A 21,864-nucleotide genomic window follows, 5' to 3' on the forward strand; every position below is an offset into this window, starting at 1 on the left:
CACAAATGCCTACAGCTACTTCTGCAGCACACAGAGAACACTGGAGTGGGCAAAGTCACTGACAGGTGTCTTTGAGAGGCACCTGGGTCAGAAAAGGCCAAAAAGGATGAGATCTGGAGATGAGAGAGTCTTGGTAAAACTGAGTGGTGACCAGGATAGGGAAGGATCGTGGACACCTAACTCCTGCCTATGACCATTCAAGCCAGAAAAGATGAGGCCAAAAAAAGCTTGAAAAGGAGAATAATGGATTATATTTCTTTTTTTTCTGAGTTGAAACATATCATCCCAACAAGGAGAATGTAATGTGAACAACCAGGAGCGCATATTCCCCTAAGAGCCATGGGATGTGAGGCCTTGGCAGGCAGGCCAGGTGCCAGACTGGGACAAAGCGACCCTGTCGCAGCTTCCTTATATTTTGTGAGGAGGTAGGGAAAAAAAAAAAAGTACTTGTTAAATCTCAGACAGCTTGCAGATCAAATTTTTGTCCTGTTTCTCTTTGGAAGTCTCTTGAACAAGCTCAGTGCTTCAAAGCCGAGGCTGCAAATCTCCTCATCTCCCAGAGAAGTTTCCTGTGTTTAATAAGCTGTTTTTACTGAAGTTTAAAGGGAAAGTAAAGATTTCTGTTGGCCTAGCAATAGAAAATGTGGCCCAGACGTAACCCCATATCTGACCAGACAGAAATGTGTACTCTGTTAAAAACTGGAGATTGCTCAGAAACACTGGCGAGAGAATAACTCTGGTTCCCCTGCAGTCAATAGCAGGAAGTCTAATAATCTCTAATGGAAATACCTACAACTAATTTTATGTGGAAAGAAGGTGCTGGAAGGTGGTGCCTGAACACCAACACAACAAACCTGTAAGTTACATAGTGGATCAGATACTAGGCAAAATAACTTATAGTTCTCTCTTTTCAACCATTCCCCCACAAAATTAGCCCTTGAAGTGCTTTGTGTCCTAAGAGCATGCTGAATGCTGACAAGCAGGTAGGCACAGAGCAACTGAAATACCAATAACATGAGAAATGCTTGTAATGAGCTCATAATAAAATGGAGCCATGATTCCCTTGATTCAGACTTTCTTGAATGACTCGGGTAAAATTCTGGTTGCTCCTGAGGACCCTGTCAAGGTTCCCTGGTGTCTTGTCTCCAAGGCCTTCAAGCATGAAACTGCACATGACCCTGTTAACTGCACCAGGAGTCCTGGAAACAGGGGATAAGGCCTTTCTATCACCACCACCACAGTGAGACATGGACTTGAATCAATTTTTTGGTGACCACACTTTCCATCCCAGGGCACACAGACACAAAAGGCACACAGATACAAAAATAAATACTGCATCAAGACAGTGAATGTCTCCAGAGAATTTCACTAAATGAAAAATGAAATCTAACCCCAGAAGAGACCCCTGACAGGTCTTGTTTTCTTTAAGTTTTGTTTTTCTTCCTTCAACACAAACATGATACATCATCTGCCGAAATTCAAAACTGATGTAGACTTTCAAACTCTTCTCCCAGCTTGCTGTGGTACTCAAATGGCAGCCTGTCCTTTCCCAACCATTCTTGTTAATGTTTCTCATCACCAAACTTTTCTCACAATTAAATCCCAAATATTTGAAAGTTAAAGGGACAGAAGTGAACAGCCCTGACTGAAGAAAATATTAGTCCTCACATTTCTGCCAGCATGGATAGGGACATGTGTGCCCTTTTCAGGCTGGGATGCTCACTGAAAAATTTCCTACATCCACCTGTCTTGCTTAGTATAGTTTGCATGGAACAGGCCAGACACAGTATAATTCAGGGATTTTATTTCCACTTTCATTTCATCACTTTTCCACTACCAGCCCCATTTTCTGATTGATCTACAGCAAAGTGAGCAAAACACTTTGAAAACACTCCTGGAAATCTACAAATCAGTGGATAAAATAAGTGAGGTTGATCAATTTGCTAAGATGAAAAGGACTAGAGGCAATTTTCAAAGGACTAGGTGGTAAAAATGCTATTTTTACAGCAAACTCTTCAGTTATCCCAGGATTTAAAAATTCCTCATTAAAAAAACAGAGGTTTGGTTTTTTGTTTGTTTTTGTTTTGATTTTTAAATTTTTCAGCCAGTATTACTATGAGTGCTGGTTAGAAAATATGGTTTTCCCACCTTGGAACATAATGAGGACAATGATTCAAATAGAGAAAAATTTACATCTAGATTCTCTAAGCTCCTGTGAAGCTCTTGTGGTCTCCTCATTAAGGAAACAAAGAAAGTATAGAATCTGCAACCAAGTCCTGCCAGAAAATTCAGACAATAGGGCAGAATAGGCCCAAAAGACAAGTCAGTTTTAGCTTTTGAGTTTTTCTGCAGCAGTTCTGAATTAAATGCAGTTCCTTAGTCTAAAGACAGGAAAAATCCTTTATTGAAAGCTCATAGCTTCTTTATTTTGGTTTTTTTTTCTTGTCAGAGACCGGCTCACATCAAGAGCTGAATCAAGATTTCCTCAGGCTCCACCTAACCCTTCAAATGGAGAACCATCTTCTCTCTCACGGACTGACTGCAAGAATGATCAGCTTCCAGTTGACCCTGAAATTGTGCAGGATCTGCTGCTCAAGTTGGATCCCTACAAATCTATGAGGCCTGATGGGATTCATCCAAGAATTCTCAAAGAGCTGGCCGATGTCATCACAAACCCTCTCTCAAATTCAGGGAGGTCCCAGTTGACTGGAAGCTGGCGAATGTTGTCCTGATTTTCAAGAAGGGCAAGAAGGTTGGACCCTGGAAACTACAGGCCTGTCAGTCTCACTTCAGTGCCTGGTAGTTATGGAGAAGATTATTCTGGGAGGCATTGAAAAACACCTGAAAGACAATGCTGTCACTGGTTACAGCCAGCAGGGCTTCATGAGGGGAAAGTCCTGCTTATCAAAACTGATTTCCTTCTGTGACAATGTAGTCTACCTAGCTGATCAGGGGAAGCCAGCTGATGTAATCTTTTTGGATTTCAGTAAACCTTTTGATATGTATCTCACAGTATCCTGGACAAAATGTCTGGCCCACAGCTGGATAACCACACCATGTGGTTGGTGTGCAATTGGCTCACAGGTCAAGCACAGGTAATAGTGAATAGGGAAACATCAGACTGGCGATCTGTCACTAGTGGGGCTCTGCAGGGCTCCATCTTGGGCCCTGCACTCTTCAACATCTTCATAAATGACTTGGATGCAGGACTGGAAGGGACACTCAGCGAGTTTGCAGATGACTCAAAACTTGGAGAACCTGTTGACTTCCTCAAAGGCAGGGAGGGCCTGGAGAGAGACCTTGACAAATTACAGGACTGGGCAATCACCAAACACTTGAAGTTCAACAAGGGGAACTGCCAGATTCTGCACCTGGAATTGGGCAACCCTGGGTGTTCGTACAGACCGGGGAATGAGATGCTGGAAAGCAGTGTCATGGAAAGGGACCTAGGGGTCCTGGTCAGTGGCAAATTGAATATGAGTCAGCAGTGCCCTGGCAGCCAGGAGGGCCAACTGTGTCCGGGGGGGCATCAGGCACAGCATCACCAGCCGGTCAAGGGAGGGGATTGTCCCGCTCTGCTCTGCATTGGGGCAGCCTCACCTTGAATATTGGGGCAGTTTTGGGCACCACAATATAAGAAAGATATTAAGCTATTGGAGAGTGTCCAAAGGAGGGCAACGAAGATGGTGAAGGGCCTTGAGGGGAAGTCATGTGAGGAGTGGCTGAGGCCACTTGGTCTGTTCAGCTTGGAGAAGAGGAGACTGAGGAGAGACCTCATTGCAGTTACAATTTCCTCATGAGGGGAAGAGGAGGGGCAGGCACTGATCTCTTCTCTGTGCTGACCAGTGACAGGACTGAGGGAATGGCCTGAAGTTGTGTCAGGGGAGATTTAGGTTGGATATTAGAAAGAGGTTCTTCACCCAGAGGGTGGTTGGGCACTGGAACAGGCTCCCCAGGGCAGTGGTCACAGCATCAAGCCTGTTAAAGAAGCATTTGGATGATACTCTCAGGCACATGGTGTGACTCTTGGAGATGGTCCTGTGCAGGGCTAAGGGCTGGACTCAATGATCCTTGTGGGTCCTTTCCAACTCAGCATATTCTGTGATGCCTTTGATGCACTGACAAATCACCTGCCATTGGATAGTTGTTTATCTCATAAAAACATTACTTCTCTCATGAAAGTGGCTGTCCTGATTAAAAATTGGGACTAAATAATATTTTAACTTACATTGAATGATGACCATATGAAACATACAGCTCATATCCTTTAAAAAAAATTTAGCTGTACTTCAAAATACTGAGCTTGACTGCTGCAATAACTAAAGGACAACTGCAGGACAATTGCTTCTGCAATGTCAGACAAGCTTTAGTATAAATGAAAATATGTAATAAAGATTTCTACTGCTTACCAGCACACTGATTGTTTTCATCCAACTGGAAACCAAATCGACAAATCAGAGGTCTTGTAACAGTGGGGTAGTTCGGAACAGGGCCTGGTGCTGGGGGCGGTGGATAAATATTTGAATAAGGATTCAGATATGGTGATCGATACACTGGGTTTGTTCGGGGTACGCATAAATAGCCACCGTTCTGGTTGACACACACCATATCTCCTCTGCAGGCCTCAGGAATAGTCCGACATTCATCAACATCTGGAATTAAATTGCAAAAGTTAAAAGAGTGATTGCTCTTTAATGGAACCTATAAAAAAAAAAGTTAACATATTTTTCTCAAAACCTTGTGAAAAAAATTTATATTCTCTATCAAAAAAGCTAATCCTTCCTTGGTGGAGTCTCACTTTGAAGTTACATTATACTAAAACAGGAAACATCCCATATATTCAATATATCCTGTGATCTACTGATTTTACTTCACTATTAGAGGATAAAGGAAGAGGAGAAAGCCTGCTTTGCTATTCCATAGCAGTTTGCTTTAAATATTGATTTACACATGGCTGCAGCATGCTACTGCCTGTTCCTGCTAGAGGGTCTGTCCAAACCACAACATGCAGATCAGGATTTCAAACACTGGTGGTTTGGTTTGCCCAGCTGTGAAACTTGGATCCTGATTTGGAACTTTAAAGCTCCTTCCCACAGAAAAAGTTAGGGATGTTCAGATCTGGGGATGCAGTTCAGGCCTCTTTCTTGCTTTGATTGAGATTGTTGCCAAATCAAATTTAGAAAGATACAACTGGTTTAGTCAAACAGCATCCATCTGGTTCTCTGGGCACAGAAGCAATAGGTTATGACAGGGCAAGCAGTCTGCTGTGGGATTTCCCCTTTGTGTTCGAGTGACTTTAGTGCACGTAGAAGAAGGTGCCCTAGAGACTGAACGCCATTGATAAAAAGATGCTATTGGACAATGTGTGGGTTTGGTTTCCCTATGCTGCCTCAACTCAATTTACTTGGAATGTCAATGCTGAGCAGTAGAAGACTTTATCCAAGCCTGCAGGTGGAAACTGCCAACAAAGACAGTAAGTCCTGAGTTTGAAAGAGAAAGAGAAGGAGGGTGAACAATCCTTGTCCTTTGGCAACTAGACTGAGCTCCTATCAAAATGCATCATTGCTATTTGAGTAGCACTGACAGCCTGTTAGTATCTCAACAATGTCAAAGATCAGTATATACTTGTGCTATGTAAAGACACATATTTATATATATACATATTTTTATATATACAAATATACAAACACACAGAGCAAGAACTTTTTAACAAAACACATGAAGAGCACCACAATTTTAACTCAATAAATTCAGGACTTCTGAACCCAAATTTAAATGTATTGATTTAATTAAAGTCCTACCTATGCATTGCCCAGAGGCACGGTCCAGGTCAAACCCATTAGTGCATTGTTGCTAAAATGAGAGAAAGAAGGACACTCAGTGACTGTGAAATGAGAGGGTTACAGAGTCAAATGCTCATCTGGATTATTATGATCAGTACAATTGTTCAGCACTATACAGTACATCAAAAATCACTTCCCCAAAGGACAGTCAGCAAGGCATGAACCTGAGGCCTCAGCACATGTGCCAGCCCCTTAGCTCAGGAGGGGGTTCTCTCAGGTGGTGACAGTGTCAGGCTGTTCCTCTTCCTGGGGTCCCCAATGTGCAAGGTGTTATGGGCTCCATACCAGTTGTTAACATAGAAGTTACAGTCTTCTAGTTTGGGCTCATGTTTCTGCCAGAATAGGGGGTTTCAGCTAAAAGGTACTTGCTACCTCTCTAACAGGCTTTAAAACTCCCCAGACAGCCCATTCAGCACACAGCACATTAGCCATTGACTGATATGGGATCACAGTTAAAACATAACAAGCTTAATAAAAATAAGTCTTTTCCTTTACACCAAACCTTCTAATTTTTAGAGTATAAATCTTTAGATGACACATGTTCCAGGTATGCAAGGTTACTGAAAGCCTTGTTCCTTCCTATTCTGTGGTGCTGGTCTTTATCAGGGCTGCAGCCTTGAGTCTTCAGCATCTCCTCTGTGACCCTCAGCATTTCTAAACCAATGAGAGTCCTGGTGATGGTTGTCTCAAACCCCATTAAAATGGTTCCCTGCTCTCCCTAAATTTTGAATGGGCCTCTAGCTATTTAGCAAGAGGCCAAGCAAAGGATCCTGCCAGTAAATAGGTTGCACTAAGAAATGTAAGCAAGAGATATCCAAAACCCAGGAACCACTGAAGTAATCAGAGGGCAGAGGGATGGAGTGTGTTCAAGATTCTTTTGTTTCTGAATGATAAAGACACTTAGTTTTGGACGTTATGGAAGAAATCAGTGGAAGAGTAAAGTACGCAGTTCATGAAAGGAAAAGTAGTAAGTTCTAGATGGGAGACAAGGGGTTAGAGGTGTGAGTCAGTGGAATTGGATCATTAGGGACGGGACATGACGTGAAACACATGGCACTGTTTGGACTGCACCCACCACTTGCATATGTGAATACACAAAGCCACTGCTAGAAGTGTCAAACAAGTATGAAGGAATTCTGCTTTCATTTATTTTGGCATTCCAAGATGTTTTGGTATCATGTTGTGGAAAGCCAAGATATTCTCATGGGAGAATGTATAATCACCCATTTTAAAGAATGTACCTACTCTTTTGTTCTCCTTTTTGCGCTGTGGCACATACACTACACCTAGGTTAGCTGGAAAAGTTGATACAGTTTTTAACAAAATTATTTTCTTTTGGACAATAAATGAAGCACCAAAACTACTGTAGAACTGGTTTCAACAATTTTCTAGAACTTTATTCTAGAAAAGATTCCAATATTGTTGAAATTACCAGTTTTAATATCTTCAGAAAGAACACATTGCTGTCATTTCAGTTTCAAGTTGCTTTTTGCTTGGACTTCAAAAATCAATTTATATTACAAGATGTTTTTATAAAAATTGCAATGAAAACAATATTTTTTAAATTATAAAAACAAACCCTTAAAGATATCTCAAAAATTCCCCAGGGGTATGAAAAGCATTTCCCATACAGATCCAATGTTCACAAAAATATCAATAAGCATGCCATGTGCAGGAAATTTTCAATGTAATAGAACAAAAACAACTACATTTCAGAGACTTTTGGCAAAGATATTTAGAAATACAGCTCTGGACACTGAGTATATCTGGATTATCAACTAGAAATCCAAACTTAATGTGCCTTTGGGAACTGTTTTTCCTAATTTAAAGCCCACACAGAGCCCAAGCCCACAAAGAACTAATGCTTCTGTTATTTCAAGAACTGGACTGCTTTACTTCCATCCACCCTCAAAAGTCCTGCCTCTTGAACAGAAATGGTTTAAGGCATAAAGGAAAACAAAAAATAGGATACAGTCATTCAGTACCACAGTCTAAAATAAAACAGTCTTAAGACAAGATCCCACTATACACAGAAAATGCCTATTTATATGAATGAATTTTCCAAGTGTGGATGTTTCCCACAACAGAACTGAGTGGTCCCTGCTCTCGTGGGATAGCTTTTCTTATTTCCTGTGGCTGTTCAGTCTAGAGGCAGAATAGGTTTTCAGTGAGGTCCAGGTTTCTACAGGGATATTTTGCTGAGCTAGCAAGGATGAGTCAATAAGCTCAATCCATGTGCAAGTCCATAATCCCGCTGGCTCCAAGTTCTCCCCTCTAAACCTTTAGACCACACAACTTCCTTTTCATGTAAACCCCAGACCACAGAGCTTCCTATCCACCTGCTAGCCAGTGAAGTTTCATGCCATATAGTGCTTCAGTGCAAAACAGTACATACATCTCTGCGTGCACCTCTCACCTGTGCTTTTCCAGGGCTTGAAAGGCAGACAGCCAGTGTGAAAGCAGTCAGTATCCTGTAATGTACATAGAAAATAAGCTGAAAACCTTCTGATATCCAGGCTTATTACATAGAATTAAATACACATGGACAAATTCATTTCTACTGACACTTCAGTGTATTACACAGTCTGCTAACATTAATTTTGGCCTCTGGAGAAGGAGTAATACAACAGTGGGCCAGATTCAGATCTCAGAGTAACTAATTTTACTATAGTTTTATGCAACTGGGATTGGAATCTGACTATATATGTCTATGGACTAATCTAATTTTTATGACACCCCATGCAGCAGCTGTTAAATGAATGAAGTGTGCAATATTGAATAAAGCATTTTTGCCCCTCTCTGACACCTTTCTTTTGGGAATATGGATTTTTTTCCTGCACATTGTGCACATTTCACAGATGGGTAAACCAGAGCACAGGCCCTGCCTAAGCTCCCAGAGTGGGGCGTTGGAAGGGCTGCAGACATGTCATGCAGGAGGTCCTGAATCCAAGCCAGTTGCTGTAACCGCTAAACCGCATTCCGGCCCCAGGAGACTGTATCTGAGATTAACCCATTTTTGTGGGACCAGATCCTGTCCCTTTACTCCGTCTTGAGAATACCTTGCTCTGGAAGTAGACACACTGTGCCAGATCACCAGCTACTAGAAGCTGTTATCTTCAATGGACCCTTCCCCAGCTATATCATCTGCGCATCTAGTGGGACCTACTGGGTCTCTCCACCACAACTAAAAGAAAAGGATCCCTTGCTAACAGAGTTCTACAGTTATTTTTGGAGCTCCTTACCTGGAGTTCCTTACCTGGAGCATAAAAATTCTGGTCAAGTAACCTTCCACCTCCAAGTATTTATTAACAGACAGAAAAACATGAAGTGACAGTCAGAAGTTATTTTTTTCTAAGTACTATGGATTTCAGTGTTTTCCTGCTGCCTTATATAAAACTTCTCAATAATATTAGACCCACACCTTGCTTATCTTGGACTGTAGTTCTGAATGGCAATTGTATACAATATATTCCCACAAAACCAGTACAGGAAGCAGGGGATATTTTAGGTGGCTTTAGTTCTACTACCTAAGTGAGCTGCCAACTTTCTCTCTTAGAGCTGCCTCTGATTTCCAATGCAAACTGAGTGTTGAGCAAGACCTACAAATGCATCAGATGAAACCACACACAAACAATGACTGACACATTAGAACAAATTTGTTTTAAATGAGAAGATGGGGACAAGCTCTGAAAAGTAAACATAAACCCTAAAACGGTTTTTCATAGTGCTGTGAAGACAAATTGCGCTTGTTGGCAGCTTTGAGTGACAAGGAAAGGCAAATTCTGCAGAGTTTCCCTTAGAGTCTGATGCAAAGCATTCAAACTACAATGTCATCCATTTAAGCTTGCACTTAATTTATTGATTCCTCAAATTTTTTGAAGAGATCTTACAGTGTGCAGTGCTACAAGGAATGAATACTCACTTTGCATATAGCAGAACAGCACTGGGTTGGAGTACAACAGGTTGCAGCTGAAGGCTGACACACCTAGCAACTGAGCTATGCTGCACATTGCTGCAGGACAGTGCACACTAAAAAAATCCCCTATAAAACTCGGCAGACAAAACTCAAATGTTTTTAGATAGTCTTTAGTTTCTGCTATTACAAGGTGACACATAGTTTCGTCTTGGTGTGGGGGGATGACCTTACTGCCTCTTGTTCTGTCTGCAACCATCATCTCAATTTGCTTGTTAATTTAGATCTCAAATCCCCTCAAGAATTATTAGCAGACATGCAGCACGACCTCTCAACACTATATGCAGCTGGTCACAGTAGCTTGCCCAGCAGGCAAAATATTTTAAACTATTTTAAACTTCTGCAATAGTAACTAATTAGCTTAAATCAATCACTGTAGCCAGTGGGATCATTTGCTGTCGCAGTTCAGCACTCCCGCGGATGCGCAGAGTGTAAGCACAGATCAAGAAGGAACTCATCAGAGACAGCACAGCTTTAGTAACAGGCAGATCGTCTTTCCCCACCTCTGACCACTGAGATCCCGTCTCCTTGCAAATGGCTTTAGCAAGTGGATTGGCATACCGAATCCCTGCCACAGCTATTTTCCACAAGTAGGTTTCCCGTCAGTAAGTAAAGAAGTTTCATGCATACCACTTACCTTCTTAATCCTTGCATGTCCAAAACCGTTGGGGAAAGGTGGAAAAAACCCAGAGTCTGTGCTGATGAATAACTAGAAAGTTTTTCCAAACATTACCCTTTGCTAGCACTTCAGTTCCTCTGTCATTTATAGTCCAAAGAATGAAATGGCAAGTAATGGAGAGGATCGGGAGCCGTCTGTACCTCCTCAGACACTGGAGAGAATACAGAGAAAGCACCTGGTTTTGCTTAGTTCTCTTCTGTAATTCAGCATTAAACCAATTGGAGGAGGAATGTTAAAAATGAACACTTCATTTTCTAAGTATGTTAAACAATGCAAATGGGGGCCTCAGCCTGGGACAGCTGGTTTAGATTACAAAGCTCACCAACTGGCTAGACTCCTCACAACAACCTCGAGGAGCCTGCCAGGATAAAACACTAACAGCTTGAAGGAAAGCCTCTCCCACTGCAAACTTCACAGTTAAATGTGCCTCAGAGCAGAGAGCACCATTATTGGACAGAAACCCTTATCAAGGGACTGGAGAAGGGAAGGGATTGTTTTCCTTGCTCTGAGAACAAAAAAAAAGTCAGGCTTTTTGGAGGCCCTCTAGCCGGTGTCCTGGACAATGAATATGCAACACTCGCTGCTCTGTGCCAATGGCATACTGATGAAAGGTCTGACCCTCTGGGAGGTGAATAACTCGAATTCATGATGATCACAGCTACAGGAACTATATTGCTTGGGGATTATTTGAAAACAGGAATAAACAAATTAAACGTTCAAAGGAAAACAAATGGCTTGTCTGCAAACACTGGCCCTTTTTAAACTGACCCCATGCTTAAGGGAGCAGTTTATGATATAAAATATTTCTCAGGAAAAGCATAACTTGCAGATCTCCAGTTATGATTGAAGAAGAAGGAAATAAAGTACTTTTTCAGGTGTTTTGCAACTTTGCCACAGGCAGAGCTTTAGTAGGTCAAGCAGAACATTTATGGGATGTGAGAGGTAAGCAATCAGATGCTGCAAAGATTATGCTAGATCCAAAGATGAACACTGAAATTAAATACAGACATGGAAATTAAACAACTACTTTGACTTTCTTTTGAGTCTGCCATTTGAGAAAACCCCTTATTTCTAAGAAACCTGAAACTATTATCATACATCTCGCTGTAACAGATTAAGAAACAGAGAAGTATAGTTGATATAAAAGATATTAATAAAACTAGCCTCCAAGCATGGACATCCAGCTTGAGATATAAAAACTGAGTTGCTTCAGGGTTGCTGAGGTCCCACAAGTTGTATTAGAGCCAATGGGAAGTCCAGGAGCTCTGTACCATGTTAAATGGCTGTAATTGTACAAATTACCTTTCAAAAATGACAGCACCAGAGGCTCAGTGCCATTTCTGACCGTTTCTCTCTCAGTGACTTGTTTGCATCACTTGCATTGCATTAAAAGTTAAAACTCTCACCTAGAATTATTCAGTGTTAATTCATTGGCAGATAAACAAGAATGACTTTACTTATTATAAATAAACTTCCCAAAAGCAAAAACTCACACAAGGGACTTCTGAAGAAGCTGCTGGGCACGTTGTGAGAGGAATTTTGTCATGGGTCAGAAAGCAGGCAAGAGATGATAGCAAGAAAAGACAGGGTAGATTTTCATTGCGCCAAAATGTTGACAGTGAGTATTCTCATTGCCCCACAAGACCAGTGTTTCTCAATACACTTAGTAATCTGGAGAGCTAACAGGTCTGAGACTAGCAGTGCTTACTTTATTCTAACTGTGTGAAGATGTATTGAAACCATGAGAAACAGCTTTACAGCAAAGCAGATGCTCTGAGCATCCAGCCACGTGGATGAAAAGCTTCATATCATGATACTTCACTTGCTAATCCACTGAATTTTTCTACCATCACATGGTAAAATCATTGTACACATGCCAGAATCACTGTATGAGTGCAGCACCAGTCTGCTCACAAATTGTTGCCTCAGAGTTCTGATTCATCAGCCAACTGGCAGAGGTAATCCAGCCCTGGAGACAGGAGGTTAATCCAGATCTGACCACCTAAGGGGCTCCCTTAAGAAGAAATACTGTACAAATGTTTTGATTTTTCCTGTCTCCATCTGACAGCTGGAGTGGATAAAAAACAGAGTATAAAAAGTGTACCAAACCACAACTTGGGCTGGTTTACAGCATGGTGACTGTTTTTTTTCCAAAATAAAAGGACTTGAAGTTATGGCTAAGTGGAGTTTCTGCAGTACCTTTCTGTAACTACCATCAGACACAGAACGATGAGATGCAGCCACAGCCTTCTGACGACTCCCTTTGCTATTGAGTTGCATAAAGGAAGAATTTGTGGCACATAAACCTCCTTTGTTCATCCTATAAAAATGGATAATTCAATGTGCTGACACCTTCACCATTTATGCTTAAGATAGTAGCTAAATTTCAGGTGTAGTGGTACTCTCACTTTAATGTTCTCAACTATCCTTCGTTATAAAACCCATTATTTTATTTAGATTAGCTTGACACTTTCTTTGTCTTCATGAAGAGGTGCAGAACTGTCCCCAGTATAAAATGGGGTTCTGTTAAATAACTATGTTCTTAAAAGTTTGCTTTGTGCATAGTTAAGGCTGAAGCTATATCTCCAATTACTTTTAAGACTGGAGTTTTGAAAATTGTGTAATATATAATCATAAGGGGCACATAAACTGCGTTGTATAGCTTTAACACCACCCTCCTTGGACGAGATGACTGAATGTATGAATTGAGCCATGCTCCTGCAGATAATACACAGCATCAGATGAATGGGAACCCTAGCACTGGAGAACATAATCTGATATATTCTGAATGCTAAGACAAAAGCTGTAAATAGGTCAGGGAACTTAAGAAGAGTTAATTACACTCAGCACTCCTGAACAGAAAATCTGCCTCACAAAAACAAGTCATCAGTTTCCAACTTTTACGACATTTTATCTCCTTTTTAAATTCTGATATTGTTCTTACATTTCTCCAGAACTACACCTATCAAACACCCTTCTTGGATGTTCTTGTCATTTTTCAAAGTCCACCCTCTCTGAACATTCTCAAGAACACTGTCAAAACACTGAAAGAGTCAAACCACACAAATCTGTGTGGTAGTAGGTCTGTGAGCCCAAAGTCATCCTAAGTGCCAAGTCACAGACATCTTTTACCCAGCCACACAGACCTAAATTCATTAAAGGAATTTGCCAATAACTGACACTTTAAGACCCTGTATGTCCGAGATTTAGATGCTAAAAACATTAATTTTGCTCCTACCAAATCTTATGGAACCAAATTTTTTTAGCAGCAAAAATGGTAAAACACTCAGAGCACAACTTCTGGGCACTTGCAGGAACAACTGCATTTTGATAGCATCTAAGGTCCAGGAGATTCACAAGTTGGGCTTTTGCCTTGGCTGAGAGATTGATCTAAGTGTTCTTGGAGACTGCCAAATAATCAAGCTTTTTATATCATCACATGTTGATATAACACATGACAGGCAGAGGTTTGAAATCCACACATCTCACCCTACTGCCACATGAATAGCACCAAGCCTATGGGAAACTTGGCCTCAAACCCTAATTCTGCCTGAGAAAGACAAGGGCTCATTTCTTCCACCTTCCAGGGAAGAAGCTCAGTTGCAAATTCCTGGTGTCTGGGGAGGGTTCCCTATAATTTTTCAAAGACAGACTACCTTAGATTATCAGTTGAGGTCTGTATCATTCAGTGTATGCATTGTAATCACTATCTCATAACAGAATGATTCAATAAACTGTTCCAGATGGGTCAGACCAGAAACTCAAAAGCACAGTCCCACATATATTTTCCTTTCCTAGCCAAACATAACACAAGCAAGAATTAACAGTGAAAATTAACATAGTATGTAACTGTAAAAACTTCACTAGTGATAATTAAAATGTACTGGGAATGTGCAGTCCCTGAGATGCTGTGGTGTGTTGATCTGCAACTCACAATATTGTTTTTAGGAAGGAGAAAGTGTAACAGTTCCTGTTGTGCTGCCGTTACCACCTGTGTGAGATACCCATGGAAAAAAGAGCCAATATGGCATCCCTTCCTTCCCTCCTGTGTGTCTGAGATGTATGTTCCTTTGGGATGATGGTACCACTGATAGCACTGCTCCGAAAGAGCAGTGAGCTGAGCACCATTGCAGTGTTGTAGCAGATGGAATCACATAGTGCCCAACTACAACACTTTAAGTCTTTGTTCTACTTTATCTAACTCTACATCTTTGTCCTGGTTTCAGTTGGTGTTAAACCCCAACAATCTTACACCTGTTACTCTCTTTACAGGTCTGTGGTCACTCTGATACTGGTTAACAGCACAACTTCCTTTAGGATAAAAGTTATCAGTGGAAAACCCAGGCACCACTGGATCCATTATGAAATCTAACAATGCTAAACACGGACTAAGATGTGACTTGACTTTATTGCTTTGAAAACATATTAATCATTTCATTAGATGAGGAATAGTAGGATCTAGCAGGTGCATACCAAAACCCAAACAGTTAAAACTCTGCCCAGTGAACTGCATCTGCTGTAGGACAAAGCTATTTCAGGTATATTACCTTTAGTGAGATCAGGTTTGATGTTCATGATCACCGGTTTAGCTGTAGTGCTTTCTAGGACAGTCTAGGAAGATGCTTGAGGCAAAAAAAAAAAGAACAATATACTTGATATACTTGAAAGAATGCTTTAGTATTGTCTAGTGTTTTTTTAACCCAATAAAAGTAAGATAAGCAAGTAAACTAAAAGCTTTTTATAACTTTCTCAGGAAAAATACAGAGTCTTTCTCAGCATTTTGGTGCATGCGACAACTCTCAGCAGGTCCCTTCCTATTATTAGTAATTTGCAATAGCCTGTAACGTTCTTGAGTTTTCAATCCTTAAAGGACCAATATTTATGCTTTTAAAACTATTTTCCTGTAAAGAGTATATGGAACATCATCCTCTACCCAAAGACAAAAAACATACTTGAGAACTTATATATTCCCCTTGGTTCCTCTATCTGAGAACATGGTGTCCTGGCCACTGTTCATACTTTTACTTGCTTTACTGTTGAATCTCATCCTTGAGCATAGCTCTGGTTATTGCAGTTCACATTTTGCCTGAAACTAGACAGATATTTTAGTTTGGTTTTGTTTGTTTTATAAGATTGACATGTACATAAACAGGGCTGTGGCCTTTTCTCCTCTGCATTTTTGTCAAACGGTCTAGACAATGTGGTTGAAAACAATGATCTTTAATCTTGTGACAAAATGTTTACCAGCCCCTTTTAATAGCAAGCATAAAATCTTTATGGCCAGTTTCAGCTAATAATGACCTTCCATAAATAAAGACCTAAAACTGCTAGTACTCCTGGACCAAGACTAAAGTCTGTTTCACTGTTGGAGCAAGCCAACATTTAGTCTTTGCGAGTGCCGGGGATACATAAACCACTGGTCTCCAATTATGACCAGACAGTTCAAAGTATGTACTAAAACCGCCCTTAAATATAATCAGGACTGATTTATTTTATGCTTAAATGCCTTGAGACATCAGTGTCTTTTGCAGTTTCCCAAGCCCTTTACCAACCCAAGCACAGCACTGTGCACATTGGGCACATCTGGCACAGCAGCATCAGGTGGTACCTTGGAGCAGTTGCCTGGAGAGAGTGGTTCACCTTTCCTGGTTAACCTGGCAGTGTTCCCTGTCTGCTGGGGCATGAATGCCAGTAAAACACCAGCTTCACCTGTGCTTCTGCATCTCCCAGCTACTTTAATTCCATCACACAGAATTTATATTTTGGATAGTTTTTGTATTTGGGTTAGTTTTGGTTTGGTTGTTTGTTTGTTTGTTTTTTCCAGATTTAGTTGAGCATCCTTTCTCCCTTTTAGTCTCCTCTGGCCATTCACTCTGTTTTTATCCAGAGCAAAACATCACCCTCTGTAGCATCAAGCATATTCTGTGTTTTTCATTAAAACACTTCAGGTTATGAACAAACCCAAACAAGCTGTGGAAATGCCATCTCTCAACAGGGATGTCTGAGTGTTCACAAGTATGTGTACTATTTTTGTAAGGGCACCTGCCAGAACCCTGCTGATGAATCCAGAGTAGAAAAAATTTGACATCAGCCCTCTCTTCCAGAGCTTCTCTCTTTTCAAGTGGTGGAAACCATTCCCTTTCTAAACATGTTTCACTCCTATAGATGCACACATAACCAGAGACTTGTGGTCTCTTTTTCCAATAAGACACTTGGCAAAGACGTTCGCATTTTTTAGTCTCTTCCTTAACTTAAGATTTCCAGGGTTATATGTTAGACAAATATAGGAGTATCAAAAAGTTTCCCTATGAGGAAAGGGATAATTTTGACTGCTTTGTATTTACTCAACTGCTTTCCTAACTCCAGGAGACATTTATAAACCTTTCTTCGACTTAAAGACTACTACACTTAATTTACTTATTCCCACAGCTGGTGTTACACCAGTTCACAAACTACCTGCTTACTTTTGTAAGCTAACCATGCTGTTTGGAAATAAATTGGCTATGAAACTGTGTGGTAAACATGACGTGTGTAGTCTGTTTTCAGACTCATTATTCACTCTGCAGCAACAAGGGCTGCTGTAAGGCAGTGATTTAGAGTGCTGAAGGTAGCAGTTCCAACGAGAGGGATGTACTCCTGTTTGCTGGTTTTGCTCTGTGTGTGCTGCAGTGCTTAAAAAGTCTTGCAAAAGGATGCAGTTTACAACACAGTGTTTCTTTTTTTTTTTCTTCTTTAAATCTGCTGGCCTGTGCTCTGAGTTGCACTGGTTGCCGCAGCAGGAGTACCAGGAGTTCCCCCTGTAGAGCCTGGCTGTTCCCAGGGCTCCCTCCGTTCGGCTGCCATGGGGTACCAGAACCTGAAGCAGCCATGTGAAAGGTTAGTGGAACTGAACCCTTCTTCCAACAGAGGCACTTGTACTGTTAACAGAGCCCAAAGCCAGAGCCTGATAAATCAATCAGTCCCCATTTTGTCGACTGTTTCAGAGCAAAATTCAAGAAGCTGAAGTTGTGCCAGCTAAAGAAAACAGAAAGGAACAGAAACTCTGACAGGTTAAATGTGAAAAACAGAAACTCAGGCCAAGAAAGTTTGAGAAACAAATCATAAGAAGCATAAAAGCTAATAATAAATTCTTTTTCAGACACACCGAGAGCAGGAAAACTGCCAAGCAGTCTGCAAAGCCAACAGACAAACAAGGTATAAAAATAGAGCTTAAAAAAGATAAAATCACTGTAGAAGATTAAGTGATTGTTCTTTATCTGCATTTGCTAGAGAAACTTCAAGAGATTCTCATAGTGGAATTAAAAAAAAAGAAAAAGAAAGAAGAAAAAAAACCAAAAAAAAAACCTACTTGGGAGGAGATGTCTAAATTGAAGTGCCAGCAGGAGAGGCTGTAGAACAAATCAAGAAAACGAAGAATAACAATTTGTCAGAACTCACTTGACATTTAGAAATTGTTGTTAACTGAATTAAATATGACAGTATGTAACAGCTGAATTATTTATCTGAAGTGCAATATCTCGCAAAATTGCCTCAGTGCTAGAAGAACAGAATGTACCAAATACAGTACCGTATTTTATAGTTTTTCATATAATGGTTAATAAAATACAGAATGCTAAATCCAATTTATTAGGAAATCAGTAGCCCTGCACAGGAGACTTAGTGTTGATCTTTTAGGCATAGATTTTCTATGAGACTATCCTTAAGAACTACATATCTCAGAAAACTAGCTCTGCTTCGTGGTATACGGATTTAGTCTTACATTTACTCACTCCATGCAATTGAAAGTGGCTCCAGCCAACTCCTAACTGGCACATGTAAATAGCAAACATGATTTTTTTTCAGCAAAACTTGGGAATTTGTGTATAATAGTTGCCACTTCTTTCTAAGTTTATAATTTCAGCTACAGCCTTTGTAGCCACCCTTGGTAACCCCAGAAAGGGACCATGGAATGGGCACTGAAGCTGAGTTAGGTGTGGCTGAAACTCCGAGGGGTCTTCGCACTGGAACATGGAGGGAACCATTACGAGTTCTGCTGAGATACCTTTAGAAGGCTAAGGAGGGGGAAAGAAAGAAGGAATTACCCAAGAAGGTAAGTCAAACTCCTTTTTTCTCAGCGTTAAGCCCATTGCCTCTCCTCTGCACTCTATTTTTGGCAGCAGACAGATGCATCAGTACCCTGGGTAACTGGGGGACTTGGTGCTAAGCACAAAGACCGCGTCACTGAGATAGAGTACGTAACCTTCTTCCTGTGAGTCACAGGCTCAATTATGTCTCAGTTTGGCCTCTCACCAGTTTCCTTCATAGCTCCACAACTGGAGGGTTGGCCCTTCCGGTTTTGATCAATTGCAGTGATTTCTGATGTTTCCCTATTCCATTTCAGTTTCAAATGAAAATCTTTTCTCTCACGAAGTAGACTGCCTAGTCACATTTGGCCAGGGCAGTGCAAACTTCAGGTTGCCTGCAAAGCATCTGACTATTAAAGCATCAGTACCATCACATCCAGAACGCAGCAGGCTCACTGAATCCCCAGCCCTGCCTACTTGGCAGGTTCCAGGAAGCACACCATAGTCACTGTTCTGTTCGGAGTCCAGGAGGGACAGAGGTACCACCTGCAAGACCTTTGCCTGCAGTGGCACTCTGCAGGTCCTTCCTCCTGAGCACTCTGCAGACAATGTGCTATTCAGTCTGCATTTGGGTCCAGATAGATCTGGCAAGCCTAGTTATGACTCATTCATTTTCTTTAGAATCCCATACTCCTCAAATTTTTGTAGTTTCATAATAAGCCTCCTCTAAGTTAGCTGAAAACTGTTAAACACATCTGTTCCTGCTCCTATTGTCAAAAATAAGGCAGTCTTCTGTTTGCCTTCATTTTTATTGGCACCCACTACTTGAGCACAGAGCAACGTGCAGTCTAAATATTTTCCAATTCTACTTCCAGAAAAAGTTTCAGTTTTGATGACTATTTTTCAGTACTCCAGTCTACCATTCAAGCCACTTTCTTTACTGTATTTTTCCTCCTGCTACAATCTAGTGTTGGAGCCATGGCACAGCCTGTAAACCAAAACCTATGGATGAACGAGAAATCAACTTGGTGATTTGCTTGTAATTCTGAAAACACCCTTCTACTACAAACAAAAGCATTGCTGAAGTACTTTAATACCTTATAGCAATAGAGAAAACTGCTGCAGGAGATGGGAAAACATTTTAAGATAAAGGTTAATTGTGCAACCAACATTTCACGTGGTTGGCTTCCCCCATGACAAGCTGAAATCTGAATCCCTTTTTTCCCTTCCTTTGTAGTTTCTTGGACACCTGCACCCAACACTGTTTGGGATCACTCTCATGGTCTTTACTTATTCTGAGAAAGTGACCTCATCACTCTCTACAACTGCCTGAAAGGAGGTTGTAGGCAAGTGGGTGCTGGCCTCTTCTCCCAGGCAACTAGCAACAGGACAACAGGAAATGGCCTCAGCCTGTGCCAGAGGAGGTTTAGGTTGGACATCAGGAGGAATTTCTTCACATAATGGGTTGTTAAACATTGGAATGGACTGCCCAGGGAGGTGGTGGAGTCACCATCCTTGGAGTTGTTCAAGAAATGACTGGATGTGGCACTTAGTGCCATGGTCAAGTTGGACTTGATGATCTCAGGTCTTTTCAACCTAATTGACTCTGTGAAATAATGTTTGCATTATACATGCTCCCATTTAGGAGCTAATATTCTTCTCCAACTCCTCTGATTTGCTCAAAACTGCTACTACCTCTTATTACTCTATTTACATCCAGTTGGCACTTTGTTGCTTAGGTTAAATATATTTTTACTGATAACACTACACAACGTTCAGAAACTCATGGATTCAGGGTATACAAGTTGTGTAAATCAGGGTACCTTTATGTAGTTCTATAAATCCAGCTGCCTCTGACAAAGTTAAAATGGGCTTCTGACTCTCTAGGCAGCCTCAAAAGGTCAAATTTTTTAAACCTTAGCATGTCCTTAGTTCCCTGCTCCCTCATTTACAACAATTTGGATTTGAAAAATTATAACTCTTCACTTTCTGCTCTCAGAGGGTTGTGTTTAACAGCATTTCCCATTCTAGGGAGTCAGGAGCTACCACTGGTCTGCTTTTACTAGCTCAAAATAAACTATCTGACTTTGCCCGCCTGATAGAGCTGCCTTCATAGAAAGTTGCCACGCGACAAAATATGCACCACTTGGAGTGTGTTACACGCTTCCTTCTTCTAATCCCTTGGACCATTCTGTCAACAAACATTAGATATTAAGTAGCTGTACCACACTGCTGGGTACTAGTTACTATTCCATAAATTATATGAAATTAATAGTTCCTAGATGCCTCAAATCTGTAACCTGGTCATGCTGCAGTTCAATCCACCTTGCATGACCACCTGGAAATTCACTGGGGGGCAATGCAGGCAGCATCTAATGTTGAAAATGAAAACCTTAGGGTTAACCACACAGTCCTGTCAGGATTACCTTTACCTTCATGATACTGGCTGGTATTCAAACAGTATCCAGGCAGCTCTCTGAGAAGTTTGGCTTCCTCTACACTAGGGGAGACAGAACAGCATTCTAGGCTGTTGGTCAGACTTGCTCACTTATTTAACAAACACAAAAAATAGGTATAAATAGTTTGTTTCCTTGATACTATTGATCTGTAGTCTGTCAGCTGCAATGCCACATGTGACAGGGATTCTGAACTCTGTCAATCATTGCCAAAAACCTCTAATATAGTTGACCATGACTCATATATTTTTCCACTTTTCCCACAGATTGTTATTTTTTAAATGGTTCCCTCATTAAAGCAAATGGTTAATTTCAAGTATTAAAAACTAGATTGAGCTATGGTGAAATATGATTTCTAGTGCGTTCCCTGTCAAACACTGCACACAATTGCTTTCAGTCATTCTTTAATACAATTCCCATCTGGTACACATGCAAAACTCTCTGCTGCTGACAATATCAGCAGCCATATGAAGCACCAAGACTAAACTGCAGCCCTGCCTCCTCAGTAACAAGAATGGTCTTCTCAGAGCCTGAGGCATAGTCAGGGCTGTTAAAAAGTGAATATTGAGTATGTAGATGTATTTCTCTGGGGATAAGAAGAAGACCACAGCCTGTCTCACGCACTTCAGCAGGGGCAAATGTACTGACAAAAGCAAAGCTGAGGAGCTTTTGATGCAAGACATACAGTATTTTATTTATTTAATTACTGCTGTTACAGGAAGACAATCCTGACTTTGCACACACTAAACAATTTTAGGAATTTTTTATTTTGTCAGGATTCTCACAAATGGCAAAGTACATTCAGAAAGACATTTTCTAGACTTGGTGGCAAAGAACACCTTTTTTTGGG

The 21,864-nt window shown here is 40.9% G+C and overlaps 1 protein-coding gene across 1 annotated transcript in view; it reads right to left on the reverse strand.

Moving 5' to 3' along the window:
• FBLN5 (fibulin 5) overlaps nt 1-10,896 on the reverse strand; it is a 48,726-nt gene extending 37,830 nt beyond the window's left edge. The window contains exons 1-4 of the mRNA XM_027673593.1: nt 10,454-10,896; nt 8,260-8,314; nt 5,802-5,853; nt 4,410-4,652 (exon numbers count right to left, since the gene is read on the reverse strand). Coding sequence (XP_027529394.1) covers nt 4,410-4,652; nt 5,802-5,853; nt 8,260-8,314; nt 10,454-10,470 — 367 coding nt within the window. The 5' untranslated portion in view covers nt 10,471-10,896. The remainder of the gene's footprint in view (nt 1-4,409; nt 4,653-5,801; nt 5,854-8,259; nt 8,315-10,453) is intronic.
• Between the last annotated feature and the right edge of the window lie 10,968 nt (nt 10,897-21,864).

Source organism: Neopelma chrysocephalum, unplaced genomic scaffold, assembly GCF_003984885.1.
Source record: "Neopelma chrysocephalum unplaced genomic scaffold, ASM398488v2 Primary Assembly neopelma1_24, whole genome shotgun sequence".
Taxonomy (NCBI): Eukaryota; Metazoa; Chordata; class Aves; order Passeriformes; family Pipridae; genus Neopelma; species Neopelma chrysocephalum.